Source organism: Carcharodon carcharias, chromosome 15, assembly GCF_017639515.1.
Source record: "Carcharodon carcharias isolate sCarCar2 chromosome 15, sCarCar2.pri, whole genome shotgun sequence".
NCBI classification, from domain to species: Eukaryota; Metazoa; Chordata; class Chondrichthyes; order Lamniformes; family Lamnidae; genus Carcharodon; species Carcharodon carcharias.
In genome coordinates this window covers 111117740-111134006 of record NC_054481.1, presented here as the reverse complement: position 1 = coordinate 111134006, position 16267 = coordinate 111117740, and the positions used below count along the sequence as shown (strand labels likewise).

General features: G+C 44.7%; 1 protein-coding gene across 3 annotated transcripts in view; it reads right to left on the bottom strand.

Moving 5' to 3' along the window:
* Positions 1-227: 227 nt before the first annotated feature.
* The window catches only part of zgc:154075 (uncharacterized protein LOC556929 homolog), a 265051-nt gene continuing 249011 nt past the window's right edge, over positions 228-16267 (bottom strand). For all 3 annotated transcript variants that reach the window (XM_041206701.1, XM_041206702.1, XM_041206703.1), the window contains one exon: positions 228-3994. In XM_041206701.1, the coding sequence (XP_041062635.1) occupies positions 3872-3994 (123 nt within the window). In that variant the 3' untranslated portion in view covers positions 228-3871. The remainder of the gene's footprint in view (positions 3995-16267) is intronic.

Below are 16267 nucleotides of genomic sequence, written 5' to 3'. Positions count from 1 at the left end.
AAAGTAGTATTAAAAGTGGGCAATTTAGTTGAATTGTGCTGCGGGCCATGACTACAATCTTCGCTTTAGCTTGGTTACTGTGTGACTCAGGGGGCAAGTGTTCTGGCTGGAGTGGTACTGAGACCCCAGGGGAACTCCTTCCAATTCTCTTCTCCCTACCAATTCCATTCAAAGTTACAGCAATCCCTTGCAGATTGACAAATAAAGGACACTTATAAACTTGAAAATTCCAGAAGTGTTTGTTTTAATTTGCAATTAAAAATAACATTGGAAATTCTAATCCTCCATATATTAACCTGACAGCGTCATTTATAAGTAAATTCACTTCTTATAGAAATGATGAAAAAATTATCTCCATTTAAATTTGGTCGTTTTTTTTTGTCCTTTTCCTGAGTTTTTTCCCAGTGACTCACCGCAGGGCAGAGGCCAGTTTCAGCACTTGTGGTATTGCTCTGGCGAAAATCAACTGATTCACAGCAAATGTATCTTCTGTACTGTTGTTGACTTTTAGTTTTACGGGGATAATTTTAACCTAACTCACCTGGTGGGAAACTGAGGGGATTAAATCATCTACCCAAATTACTCACCACCCAGTTTACATGTAGTCCAGCTTTATTTTTCGTTGATTTCTGAATGTAAATCATATAGCCAGACTCAGTTCCTGAGTTGGGTGGGAGTGCCCCCTTGTTAATTTCAACTACTGGGATCAGTCTGATTGCCTGTCATTTACTCACCAGCAATTACACCTGAAAGCCCATAATGTAACACCATGTACAACCACTGTCCCAGCATTCACAATGGGTTGCTCTACTATACTAGAGCATGAGTTCACTAAATAGACACAAAAGATGGTCATTTGCCACATCTTTACTCAGGGAGTAGATATATCCCTGACCCCTGCCATACAATCTAACTGGCTCCTGGCTGGCTCTATGATTTCTGCCTCCAGCTCTTCCAAAGAATCAATCTGAGTTTGTGTGAAGGAGTTCTTCTCAACTACAGTTCTCTACACTAATTTCACTAGTTTGAACTCCATCACTCATAACACTGTTATTGCGAATCTTCGTGTAGTGTACTGGGTTTACCTTTCCCATAACCTTTACTATCTTGTAAATGAACATACATACGAATATACAAAGCAGGAGCAGAAGTAGGGCATTTGGCCCTTTGAGCCTGTTCTGCCATTCAGGAAGATCATGGCTGATCTATTTGTATTTGTATCCTACTATCATTTTGAATAAAGGATTGAGTTAAAATTTATCATGGGTTCTATTATTGCAGAAAATTATGAAGATCAGCTAAGTGTGGTGTTCAATGGTTTAATTGATCTGTGTTTGATTATGTTTGTCTGTTGACTGATCTATGTTCATTGTGCTAGATTGATTGAGCCTGGGTGTAGCCTCTGAAAACTAAAGTAAACAGAGCCTTTTAGAAAGGCCTGAGAAACTAGATCTGTGTATGGAGATATCTTGTAAAGCACTGTGAATAAAGCTGTTGCATACTTAAAACTGGTGTCATCTCTTCATTGCCGAGGTAAATCAGATATGTAAAGTATACAACAAACTGACAGTTACTCAATACTTAGCACTTCTGTTGAAAATTTAAATAATTAACCAGAAATTAAAAGTTGCAATTTAGCTGCTCATGGTTTGGTCCTGTATAAATGTCTGATGGGAAATCATCAGATTTATTGAGATCTCAATGAGGACGTGTTCTAGATATTGAGATCTTGTGAAACATCCTCAATTAATTCCTGCGCTCACAGAAAGGTTATACTTGTATAACGAGCCGTTAAATCTGGAGCTAACTATCTGGCCTCTTCCAAGTGCTATAATGATGACTGAGGGATTCTTGCTCCTCAACTATCCTCAACAATGACTCAACCAACTTCACCAAAGGGAAGATGCACTCTAACCAATTTGGTATAAATTGTTCTGATGACAGGTCTCCACCAAAACATTCACCCATCTTTTCATTTTCAGATCCTGACGAACTTGCTGTCTGTTTTTAACCTTTTGTTTGCATTTTTGATTATGAAGTGTGCTGGCTGGGTTTTCATTTCCGCCCCCCCTCTAACCCACAACACCCGCCAGTTCAAATCCAATTGTGCCCTGTTTCTTTTTAGAAGACTAAAAAAAACTTGCATATACATAATGGCTTTCATAGCCTTAGGACATCCCAAGCACTTCAGAAACAATGAAGTACATCTGAGATACAGTCACTGTGGGGAAGCGCTGCTAAATGCCACAAACAGCACTGGACCAAATGACCAGACACTCTCTCTTAGTAGTGTTGGTTAAGGGATAAATGTTGGAGGCCTCTTCTGTTCCTTTTTGAAGAATGCCATAGAAACTTTCACATCCACATGAGAAGGATAGATAAGACAAAAGTTTAACATTTCATGTGAAAGGCGACGCTTCCAACATTGCACTGCAGCCTCAGTACTGCACTGAAGCATCAGACTAGATTATGTGCTCAAATCTCTGAAGTGAGATATGAATCTATGATTTCCTGAATCAAGAGGTGAGGCTGCAACTTACTGAATCATGGCCAACACCTTTAGAAAATTAGCTTCAATGGAAAGGAAAAACAGTCAGGGTTATAACTGGCTGGCTGTTTGACAGATGAGCTGTAAAACAAACAGCACAGGCATAGTGCATAACAAGGGTATAAAACAGTTAGGGTGTATAATTGGAGTGGTGTTTAAAAGGTAGGTGCATATCAGACAGGGTATTTACAGGTGTGTATAACAGGCGCTGTGTATGATGGTTAGAGTGAATAATGTGTGCAGTTCATAACAGGCACATTGTAAAACAGATGGGATGTACAGTGGACGGGTTTATAATGGGTGGAGCTTATAATACATATGATGTATAATGGGTATATATAATGTGTTTATAATGAGGGATTTTTAATTGGTGTGATGTATAACAGACAGGGTTGATAATAAACTGAGCGATTAATGGTGGGATTTATAATTGGTGGAGTTTATAATTGGTAGAGTGTATAATGCGCAGGATTTAAGATGTGAGGAGCCTATGGTAGGCAGGATTTATAATGAGAGGTGTTTATGGCGGTCTGAGTGTATAATGGATGGTGCTTATAATGGATGGGCTTATAACAGGCAGGGTGTATGGAAAGGGTTTATAATGAATGTTGATTATCATGGGAGGGGCTTATAATAAGCACAAGTGTATAATCAATGGTGTTTATAAAGGCAGGGTTGTATAATGGGTGGGGGTTATAATAGGTGGAGTTTATCATGGGAAGGGTTTATAATAGGTGAGGTTTTTAATGACTGGTTATAATGGGTGGGGTTATAATTGGAGGGGATTTGTAATGGATGGGAAAAATAATGGGTGATGTTTATAATGGATGGACATTATAATGGGTAGGGTTTATAATGGTTGGGTTATAACAAGAGGGGATTATAACAAATGGCCAATTCACTTACGTCCATTCTAAGTCTGCTGAAGTTGAATTTCCACCCCAGCCTGCCTGAATTGATTTTTGGATCAACTCAGAGTTTGTGCTGCAGGAGGAGAGTGTCTCCCACGTGCAAATACCAAGAATTTCTAATGTGCTGCCCACAAATTTCTATTTGGTTATTGTAAAGTATTTCTTGAGCAGATTTCAATACAATTCATTCAATCCCATGGTTCTGACATTTTGATTCATGGGAGTGGATTTTAAAAAAGAAAAATCATATTTGCCTGCAGAGTTGAGGTACAGAGGGTAGCACACCCCAACCTGGTTTTCTGGAATTGAGGGGCAGGCTACTCCTGGAACATAGAGTTCTGCACTAGCAGCACTCATTCCTAAAAACTGCTCCTGAATATCTTCTGCTTGCTGAGGTGATCACAGCTATTGATTATTCTGTATGGGCACAGTAAACCAGGCAGCTTTCTCTCCTTGCACGTTCGGCATCAAACACCAGCAGATGGCTGACCAGGGTCTCTTCAGGACCTGTCCTGATCAGTGATGGATTGTTCTCCTGTGAAACAAAAGAGAAAGAAAAGGGAAATCACATAATGGAAAGTTCCACAAGAGCAAAGCTGCAGTCAGTAAACTGCCACAAAGCACTGTTCATTAAGCAAGAAGCTGTTCCACAGTTAACGTATAAGCATCCAAAGCCACTTGAACATATTGCCTATTGTTTTACTAACCCGGCTAGAGGATGCATAGAGGTGGCTGCCTTAAAATGGAGGAGTGAAGATCTTGCAATGGGTTGCAAGTAACACATCTTATAACCAGAGTTAGTGCCTTTGGCTAAGGAAGATGGAAATCAGAAGGTTCCTTATTCTGATCACCAGAGATCAAGTGAGGGCATGATTAGGCTTTGGAGTAACACTCTCCATGGTGGTCTTCCAAAACTTACTGAACAATGATTAGTCAATTACATACCTGGATGCAACCGTTCAGAGTTTTAGTTCTACGTTTTTGTTAAGCACTGTTCAAAATTAAGGACACAACAAGCAGTGCATCTGCTGAGTGCACGGTGAACAAAAAGAGGCATCACTACAACATTATCCAGTAATCCCAAGAGATAACTGTGACGGTTAGGAAATATCATCAGGATAAAACTGAGCTCCGTAGTGAAATATTCCACCCACATACTGTCCGGTTTCACAAACGGCAAATATTCCACCAACACACACTGTCTGCTTTCACACACAGCAAATATTCCATCAACACACGCTGTCAGATTTCACACACGACAAATATTCCGCCAACACACAATGTCTGGTTTCACACACGGCAAACATTCCACCAACACGCCATCTGGTTTCACATAAGGCAAATATTCCACCAATACACACCGTCTGGTTTCACACACGGCAAACATTCCACCAACACACACAGTCTGGATTCATGGACGGCAATCATTCCACCAGCACACACTGTCTGGATTCACACACGGCAAACATTCCACCAACACACGTGTCTGGTTTAATAAACGGCAAACATTCCACCAACACACACAGTCTGGTTTCATTGACGGCAATCATTCCACCAGCACACACTGTCAGGTTTCACACAAGGCAAATTTTCCACCAACACACACTGTCTGGCTACACACACGGCAAATATTCCACCAACACACACTGTCTGGTTTCACACACGGCAAATATTCCACCCACACACACTGTCTGGTTTCACACACAGCAAATATTCCACCAACACACACGGTCCAGTTTCACACATGGCAAATATTCCACCAACACACACTGTCTTGTTTCACACACGGCAAATATCCCACCAACACACAGTGTCCGGTATCACACAAGGCAAATTTTCCACCAACACACACTGTCTGGCTACACACACGGCAAATATTACACCAACACACACTGTCTGGTTTCACACACGGCAAATATTCCACCAACAAACACTGTCCGGTTTCACACATGGCAAATATTCCACCAACACACAATGTCCAGTTTCACACATGGCAAATATTCCACCAACACACACTGGATTCACACACGGCAAATATTCCACCAACACACACTGCCTGGTTTCACACATGGCAGATAGTCCAACCAACACACACTGTCAGGTTTGACACACGGCAAATATTCCACCAACACACACTGTCCGGTTTCACACATGGCAAACCAACGCACACCATCGGCGTTCACACACGGCAAATATTCCACCAACAGACAACACCTGGTTTCACAAATGGCAAATATTCCATCGAAACACACTGTCTAATTAGACACATGGCAAATATTCCACCAACAGACAACATCTGGTTTCACAAATGGCAAATTTTCCACCAACACACACTGTCTGGTTTCACACACGGACAAACATTCCACCAACACACACTGTCTGGGTGCACACACGGAAAATATTCCACCAGCACACGCCGTTTGGGTTCACACAAGGCAAACATTCCACCAACACACGCCGTCTGGTTTTGTACACGGCAAATATTCCACCAACACACACTGTCCAGTTTCACACATGGCAAACCAACCCACACCATCTGCGTTCACACATGGCAAATATTCCACCAACAGACAACATCTGGTTTCACAAACAGCAAATATTCCACCAACACACACTGTCTGATTAAACACATGGCAAATATTCCACCAACACACATCATCTGCTTTAACACATGGCAAATATTCCACCTACACACACCATCTTGTTTCACACATGGCAAATATTCCACCAACACACCCTGTCTGGGTTCACAAATGGCAAATACTCCACAAACACACACTGCTTGGTTTCACACAAGGCAAATATTCCACCAACACACAGCGTCCGGTTTCAAACACAGTAAATTTTCAACGAGCACACACTGTCTGGTTTCACACAAGGCAAATATTCCACCAACACACATTGTCTGGTTTCACACACGGCAAATATACCACCAACACACACTGTCTGGTTTCACACACAGTAAATATTCCATCAACACACACTGTCTGGTTTCACACACGGCAAATATCCCACCAAGACACACTCTCTGGTTTCACACACGGCAAATGTTCCACCAACGCAGTCTGTCTGGTTCCACACACGGAAATTATTCCACCAACACACAAGTCTGGTTTCAAACACGGCAAATGTTCCACCAACACACGCCGTTTGGGTTCGCACATGGCAAAATTCCACCAACACACGCCGTCTGGTTTTGCACACGGCAGATATTCCACCAACACACACTGTCTGGTTTCACACATGGCAAACATTCCACCAACACACAATGTCTGGGTTCACACATGGCAAATGTTCTGCCAAAACACAATGTCTGGTATCGCACAAGGCAAATATTCCACCAACACACACTGTCTGGGTGCACACATGGCAAATATTCCACCAACACACACTGTCAGGTTTGACACACGGCAAATATTCCACCAACACACATTGTCCGGTTTCACACATGGCAAACCAACGCACACCATCTGCGTTCACACACGGCAAATATTCCACCAACAGACAACATCTGGTTTCACAAACAGCAAATAATTCACCAACACACACTGTCTGATTAAACACATGGCAAATATTCCACCAACACACATCATCTGCTTTAACACATGGCAAATATTCCACCTACACATACCATCTTGTTTCACACATGGCAAATATTCCACCAACACACACTGTCTGGTTTCACACATGGTAAATATTCCACCAACACACACTGTCTGGTTTCGCACATGGCAAATATTCCACCAACACACAATATCTGGTTTCACACACGGCAATTATTCCACCAACACACACCGTCTGGTTTCACACACGGCAAACATTCCACCAACACACACCGACTAGTTTAATAAACGGCAAACATTCCACCACCACACAATGTCTGGGTTCACTCACGGCAAATATTCCACCAACACACACTGGTTCACACACGGCAAATATTCCACCAACACACATTGTCTGGTTTCGCACACGGCAAATATCCCACCAACACACACTGTCTGGTTCCAAACACGCAGATCATTCCAACAACACACGTCTGGTTTCAAACACGGCAAATGTTCCACCAATACACGCCGTTCGGGTTCACACACGGTAAATATTCCACCAACACACAACGTCTTGTTGGACACACGGCAACTATTCCATCAACAGACACCGTCTAGTTTCACACACGGCAAATATCCCACCAACACACACTGTCTGGCTTCACACACGGCAAATATCCCACCAAGACACACTCTCTGGTTTCACACACGGCAAATGTTCCACCAACGCAGTCTGTCTGGTTCCACACACGGAAATTATTCCACCAACACACAAGTCTGGTTTCAAACACGGCAAATGTTCCACCAACACACGCCGTTTGGGTTCACACTTGGCAAACATTCCACCAACACACGCCGTCTGGTTTTGCACACGGCAGATATTCCACCAACACACACTGTCTGGTTTCACACACGGCAAACATTCCACCAACACACAATGTCTGGGTTCACACATGGCAAATGTTCTGCCAAAACACAATGTCTGGTATCGCACAAGGCAAAAATTCCACCAACACACCCTGTCTGGGTTCACTCATGGCAAATATTCCACGAACACACACTGTCAGGTCTCACACACGGCAAATATTCCACCAACACACACCGTCTGGTTTCACACACGGCAAACATTCCACCAACACACACAGTCTGGTTTCATTGACAGCGAACATTCCACCAGCACACGCTGTCTGGATTCACACACGGCAAACATTCCACCAACACACGCCGACTAGTTTAATAAATGGCAAACGTTCCACCGACACACAATGTCTGGATTCACTCACGGCAAATATTCCACCAACAACACTGTTTGGTTTCACACAAGGCAAATATTCCACCAACACAGTGTCCGGTTTCAAACACGGCAAATTTTCCACGAGCACCCACTGTCTGGTTTCACACACGGCAAATATTCCACCAACACACATTGTCTGGTTTCGCACACGGCAAATATCCCACCAACACACACTGTCTGGTTCCAAACACGCAGATCATTCCAACAACACACGTCTGGTTTCAAACACGGCAAATGTTCCACCAATACACGCCGTTCGGGTTCACACACGGTAAATATTCCACCAACACACAACGTCTTGTTGGACACACGGCAACTATTCCATCAACAGACACCGTCTAGTTTCACACACGGCAAATATTCCACCAACACACACTGTCTGGTTTCACACATGGCAAATATTCCACCAACACACACTGTCTGGTTTCACACATGGCAAACATTCCACCAACGCGCCATCTGGTTTCACACAAGGCAAATATTCCACCAAAACACACCGTCAGGTTTCACACACGGCAAACATTCCACCAACACACATAGTCTGGTTTAATTGACGGCAATCATTCCACCAGCACTCACTGTCAGGTTTCACACACGGCAAACATTCCACCAACACACGCCGTCTGGTTTCATGCACGGCAAATATTCCACCAACACACACTGTCTGGTTTCACACACGGCAAATATTCCACCAACACACAATGTCTGGTTTCACACATGGCAAATTTTCCACCAAAACATACTGTCTGGTTTCGCACAAGGCAAATATTCCACCAACACACACTGTCTGGGTGCACACATGGCAAATATTCCACATCACACACTGTCCGGTTTCACACATGGCAAACCAACCCACACCATCTGCGTTCTCACACGGCAAATATTCCACCAACAGACAACATCTGGTTTCACAAACAGCAAATATTCCACCAACACACGCTGTCTGATTAAACACATGGCAAATATTCCACCAACACACATCATCTGCTTTAACACATGGCAAATATTCCACCTACACACACCATCTTGTTTCACACATGGCAAATATTCCACCAACACACCCTGTCTGGGTTCACTCACGGCAAATATTCCACCAACACACATTGCCTGGTTTCGCACACGGCAAATGTTCCACCAACACACACTGTCTGGCTTCACACATGGTTAATATCCCACCAACACACACTGTCTGGTTTCACACATGGCAAATATTCCAACAAAACACACCGTCAGGTTTCACACACGGCAAACTTTCCACCAACACGCATAGTCTGGTTTAATTGACGGCAATCATTCCACCAGCACTCACTGTCAGGTTTCACACACGGCAAACATTCCACCAACACGCCATCTGGTTTCACACAAGGCAAATATTCCACCAAAACACACCGTCAGGTTTCACACACGGCAAACATTCCACCAACACACATAGTCTGGTTTCATTGACGGCAATCATTCCACCAGCACAAACTGTCAGGTTTCACACACGGCAAACATTCCACCAACACACACTGTCAGGTTTCACACACGGCAAACATTCCACCAACACACGCCGTCTGGTTTCGTGCACGGCAAATATTCCACCAACACACACTGTCTGGCTTCACACATGGTTAATATTCCACCAACACACACAGTCTGGTTTCATTGACAGCGAACATTCCACCAGCACACGCTGTCTGGATTCACACACAGCAAACATTCCACCAACACAGGCCGACTTGTTTAATTAATGGCAAACGTTCCACCGACACACAATGTCTGGATTCACTCACGGCAAATATTCCACCAACACACACTGTTTGGTTTCACACACGGCAAATATTCCACCAACACACAGTGTCCGGTTTCAAACACGGCAAATTTTCCACGAGCACCCACTGTCTGGTTTCACACACGGCAAATATTCCACCAACACACATTGTCTGGTTTCGCACACGGCAAATATCCCACCAACACACACTGTCTGGTTCCAAACACGCAGATCATTCCAACAACACACGTCTGGTTTCAAACACGGCAAATGTTCCACCAATACACGCCGTTCGGGTTCACACACGGTAAATATTCCACCAACACACAACGTCTTGTTGGACACACGGCAACTATTCCATCAACAGACACCGTCTAGTTTCACACACGGCAAATATCCCACCAACACACACTGTCTGGCTTCACACACGGCAAATATCCCACCAAGACACACTCTCTGGTTTCACACACGGCAAATGTTCCACCAACGCAGTCTGTCTGGTTCCACACACGGAAATTATTCCACCAACACACAAGTCTGGTTTCAAACACGGCAAATGTTCCACCAACACACGCCGTTTGGGTTCACACTTGGCAAACATTCCACCAACACACGCCGTCTGGTTTTGCACACGGCAGATATTCCACCAACACACACTGTCTGGTTTCACACACGGCAAACATTCCACCAACACACAATGTCTGGGTTCACATATGGCAAATGTTCTGCCAAAACACAATGTCTGGTATCGCACAAGGCAAAAATTCCACCAACACACCCTGTCTGGGTTCACTCATGGCAAATATTCCACGAACACACACTGTCAGGTCTCACACACGGCAAATATTCCACCAACACACACCGTCTGGTTTCACACACGGCAAACATTCCACCAACACACACAGTCTGGTTTCATTGACAGCGAACATTCCACCAGCACACGCTGTCTGGATTCACACACGGCAAACATTCCACCAACACACGCCGACTAGTTTAATAAATGGCAAACGTTCCACCGACACACAATGTCTGGATTCACTCACGGCAAATATTCCACCAACAACACTGTTTGGTTTCACACAAGGCAAATATTCCACCAACACAGTGTCCGGTTTCAAACACGGCAAATTTTCCACGAGCACCCACTGTCTGGTTTCACACACGGCAAATATTCCACCAACACACATTGTCTGGTTTCGCACACGGCAAATATCCCACCAACACACACTGTCTGGTTCCAAACACGCAGATCATTCCAACAACACACGTCTGGTTTCAAACACGGCAAATGTTCCACCAATACACGCCGTTCGGGTTCACACACGGTAAATATTCCACCAACACACAACGTCTTGTTGGACACACGGCAACTATTCCATCAACAGACACCGTCTAGTTTCACACACGGCAAATATTCCACCAACACACACTGTCTGGTTTCACACATGGCAAATATTCCACCAACACACACTGTCTGGTTTCACACATGGCAAACATTCCACCAACACGCCATCTGGTTTCACACAAGGCAAATATTCCACCAAAACACACCGTCAGGTTTCACACACGGCAAACATTCCACCAACACACATAGTCTGGTTTAATTGACGGCAATCATTCCACCAGCACTCACTGTCAGGTTTCACACACGGCAAACATTCCACCAACACACGCCGTCTGGTTTCATGCACGGCAAATATTCCACCAACACACACTGTCTGGTTTCACACACGGCAAATATTCCACCAACACACAATGTCTGGTTTCACACATGGCAAATTTTCCACCAAAACATACTGTCTGGTTTCGCACAAGGCAAATATTCCACCAACACACACTGTCTGGGTGCACACATGGCAAATATTCCACATCACACACTGTCCGGTTTCACACATGGCAAACCAACCCACACCATCTGCGTTCTCACACGGCAAATATTCCACCAACAGACAACATCTGGTTTCACAAACAGCAAATATTCCACCAACACACGCTGTCTGATTAAACACATGGCAAATATTCCACCAACACACATCATCTGCTTTAACACATGGCAAATATTCCACCTACACACACCATCTTGTTTCACACATGGCAAATATTCCACCAACACACCCTGTCTGGGTTCACTCACGGCAAATATTCCACCAACACACATTGCCTGGTTTCGCACACGGCAAATGTTCCACCAACACACACTGTCTGGCTTCACACATGGTTAATATCCCACCAACACACACTGTCTGGTTTCACACATGGCAAATATTCCAACAAAACACACCGTCAGGTTTCACACACGGCAAACTTTCCACCAACACGCATAGTCTGGTTTAATTGACGGCAATCATTCCACCAGCACTCACTGTCAGGTTTCACACACGGCAAACATTCCACCAACACGCCATCTGGTTTCACACAAGGCAAATATTCCACCAAAACACACCGTCAGGTTTCACACACGGCAAACATTCCACCAACACACATAGTCTGGTTTCATTGACGGCAATCATTCCACCAGCACAAACTGTCAGGTTTCACACACGGCAAACATTCCACCAACACACACTGTCAGGTTTCACACACGGCAAACATTCCACCAACACACGCCGTCTGGTTTCGTGCACGGCAAATATTCCACCAACACACACTGTCTGGCTTCACACATGGTTAATATTCCACCAACACACACAGTCTGGTTTCATTGACAGCGAACATTCCACCAGCACACGCTGTCTGGATTCACACACAGCAAACATTCCACCAACACAGGCCGACTTGTTTAATTAATGGCAAACGTTCCACCGACACACAATGTCTGGATTCACTCACGGCAAATATTCCACCAACACACACTGTTTGGTTTCACACACGGCAAATATTCCACCAACACACAGTGTCCGGTTTCAAACACGGCAAATTTTCCACGAGCACCCACTGTCTGGTTTCACACACGGCAAATATTCCACCAACACACATTGTCTGGTTTCGCACACGGCAAATATCCCACCAACACACACTGTCTGGTTCCAAACACGCAGATCATTCCAACAACACACGTCTGGTTTCAAACACGGCAAATGTTCCACCAATACACGCCGTTCGGGTTCACACACGGTAAATATTCCACCAACACACAACGTCTTGTTGGACACACGGCAACTATTCCATCAACAGACACCGTCTAGTTTCACACACGGCAAATATCCCACCAACACACACTGTCTGGCTTCACACACGGCAAATATCCCACCAAGACACACTCTCTGGTTTCACACACGGCAAATGTTCCACCAACGCAGTCTGTCTGGTTCCACACACGGAAATTATTCCACCAACACACAAGTCTGGTTTCAAACACGGCAAATGTTCCACCAACACACGCCGTTTGGGTTCACACTTGGCAAACATTCCACCAACACACGCCGTCTGGTTTTGCACACGGCAGATATTCCACCAACACACACTGTCTGGTTTCACACACGGCAAACATTCCACCAACACACAATGTCTGGGTTCACATATGGCAAATGTTCTGCCAAAACACAATGTCTGGTATCGCACAAGGCAAAAATTCCACCAACACACCCTGTCTGGGTTCACTCATGGCAAATATTCCACGAACACACACTGTCAGGTCTCACACACGGCAAATATTCCACCAACACACACCGTCTGGTTTCACACACGGCAAACATTCCACCAACACACACAGTCTGGTTTCATTGACAGCGAACATTCCACCAGCACACGCTGTCTGGATTCACACACGGCAAACATTCCACCAACACACGCCGACTAGTTTAATAAATGGCAAACGTTCCACCGACACACAATGTCTGGATTCACTCACGGCAAATATTCCACCAACAACACTGTTTGGTTTCACACAAGGCAAATATTCCACCAACACAGTGTCCGGTTTCAAACACGGCAAATTTTCCACGAGCACCCACTGTCTGGTTTCACACACGGCAAATATTCCACCAACACACATTGTCTGGTTTCGCACACGGCAAATATCCCACCAACACACACTGTCTGGTTCCAAACACGCAGATCATTCCAACAACACACGTCTGGTTTCAAACACGGCAAATGTTCCACCAATACACGCCGTTCGGGTTCACACACGGTAAATATTCCACCAACACACAACGTCTTGTTGGACACACGGCAACTATTCCATCAACAGACACCGTCTAGTTTCACACACGGCAAATATTCCACCAACACACACTGTCTGGTTTCACACATGGCAAATATTCCACCAACACACACTGTCTGGTTTCACACATGGCAAACATTCCACCAACACGCCATCTGGTTTCACACAAGGCAAATATTCCACCAAAACACACCGTCAGGTTTCACACACGGCAAACATTCCACCAACACACATAGTCTGGTTTAATTGACGGCAATCATTCCACCAGCACTCACTGTCAGGTTTCACACACGGCAAACATTCCACCAACACACGCCGTCTGGTTTCATGCACGGCAAATATTCCACCAACACACACTGTCTGGTTTCACACACGGCAAATATTCCACCAACACACAATGTCTGGTTTCACACATGGCAAATTTTCCACCAAAACATACTGTCTGGTTTCGCACAAGGCAAATATTCCACCAACACACACTGTCTGGGTGCACACATGGCAAATATTCCACATCACACACTGTCCGGTTTCACACATGGCAAACCAACCCACACCATCTGCGTTCTCACACGGCAAATATTCCACCAACAGACAACATCTGGTTTCACAAACAGCAAATATTCCACCAACACACGCTGTCTGATTAAACACATGGCAAATATTCCACCAACACACATCATCTGCTTTAACACATGGCAAATATTCCACCTACACACACCATCTTGTTTCACACATGGCAAATATTCCACCAACACACCCTGTCTGGGTTCACTCACGGCAAATATTCCACCAACACACATTGCCTGGTTTCGCACACGGCAAATGTTCCACCAACACACACTGTCTGGCTTCACACATGGTTAATATCCCACCAACACACACTGTCTGGTTTCACACATGGCAAATATTCCAACAAAACACACCGTCAGGTTTCACACACGGCAAACTTTCCACCAACACACATAGTCTGGTTTAATTGACGGCAATCATTCCACCAGCACTCACTGTCAGGTTTCACACACGGCAAACATTCCACCAACACGCCATCTGGTTTCACACAAGGCAAATATTCCACCAAAACACACCGTCAGGTTTCACACACGGCAAACATTCCACCAACACACATAGTCTGGTTTCATTGACGGCAATCATTCCACCAGCACAAACTGTCAGGTTTCACACACGGCAAACATTCCACCAACACACACTGTCAGGTTTCACACACGGCAAACATTCCACCAACACACGCCGTCTGGTTTCGTGCACGGCAAATATTCCACCAACACACACTGTCTGGCTTCACACATGGTTAATATTCCACCAACACACACAGTCTGGTTTCATTGACAGCGAACATTCCACCAGCACACGCTGTCTGGATTCACACACAGCAAACATTCCACCAACACAGGCCGACTAGTTTAATTAATGGCAAACGTTCCACCGACACACAATGTCTGGATTCACTCACGGCAAATATTCCACCAACACACACTGTTTGGTTTCACACACGGCAAATATTCCACCAACACACAGTGTCCGGTTTCAAACACGGCAAATTTTCCACGAGCACCCACTGTCTGGTTTCACACACGGCAAATATTCCACCAACACACATTGTCTGGTTTCGCACACGGCAAATATCCCACCAACACACACTGTCTGGTTCCAAACACGCAGATCATTCCAACAACACACGTCTGGTTTCAAACACGGCAAATGTTCCACCAATACACGCCGTTCGGGTTCACACACGGTAAATATTCCACCAACACACAACGTCTTGTTGGACACACGGCAACTATTCCATCAACAGACACCGTCTAGTTTCACACACGGCAAATATTCCACCAACACACACTGTCTGGTTTCACACATGGCAAATATTCCACCAACACACACTGTCTGGTTTCACACATGGCAAATATTCCACCAACACGCCATCTGGTTTCACACAAGGCAAATATTCCACCAAAACACACCGTCAGGTTTCATGCACGGCAAATATTCCACCAACACACACTGTCTGGTTTCACACACGGCAAATATTC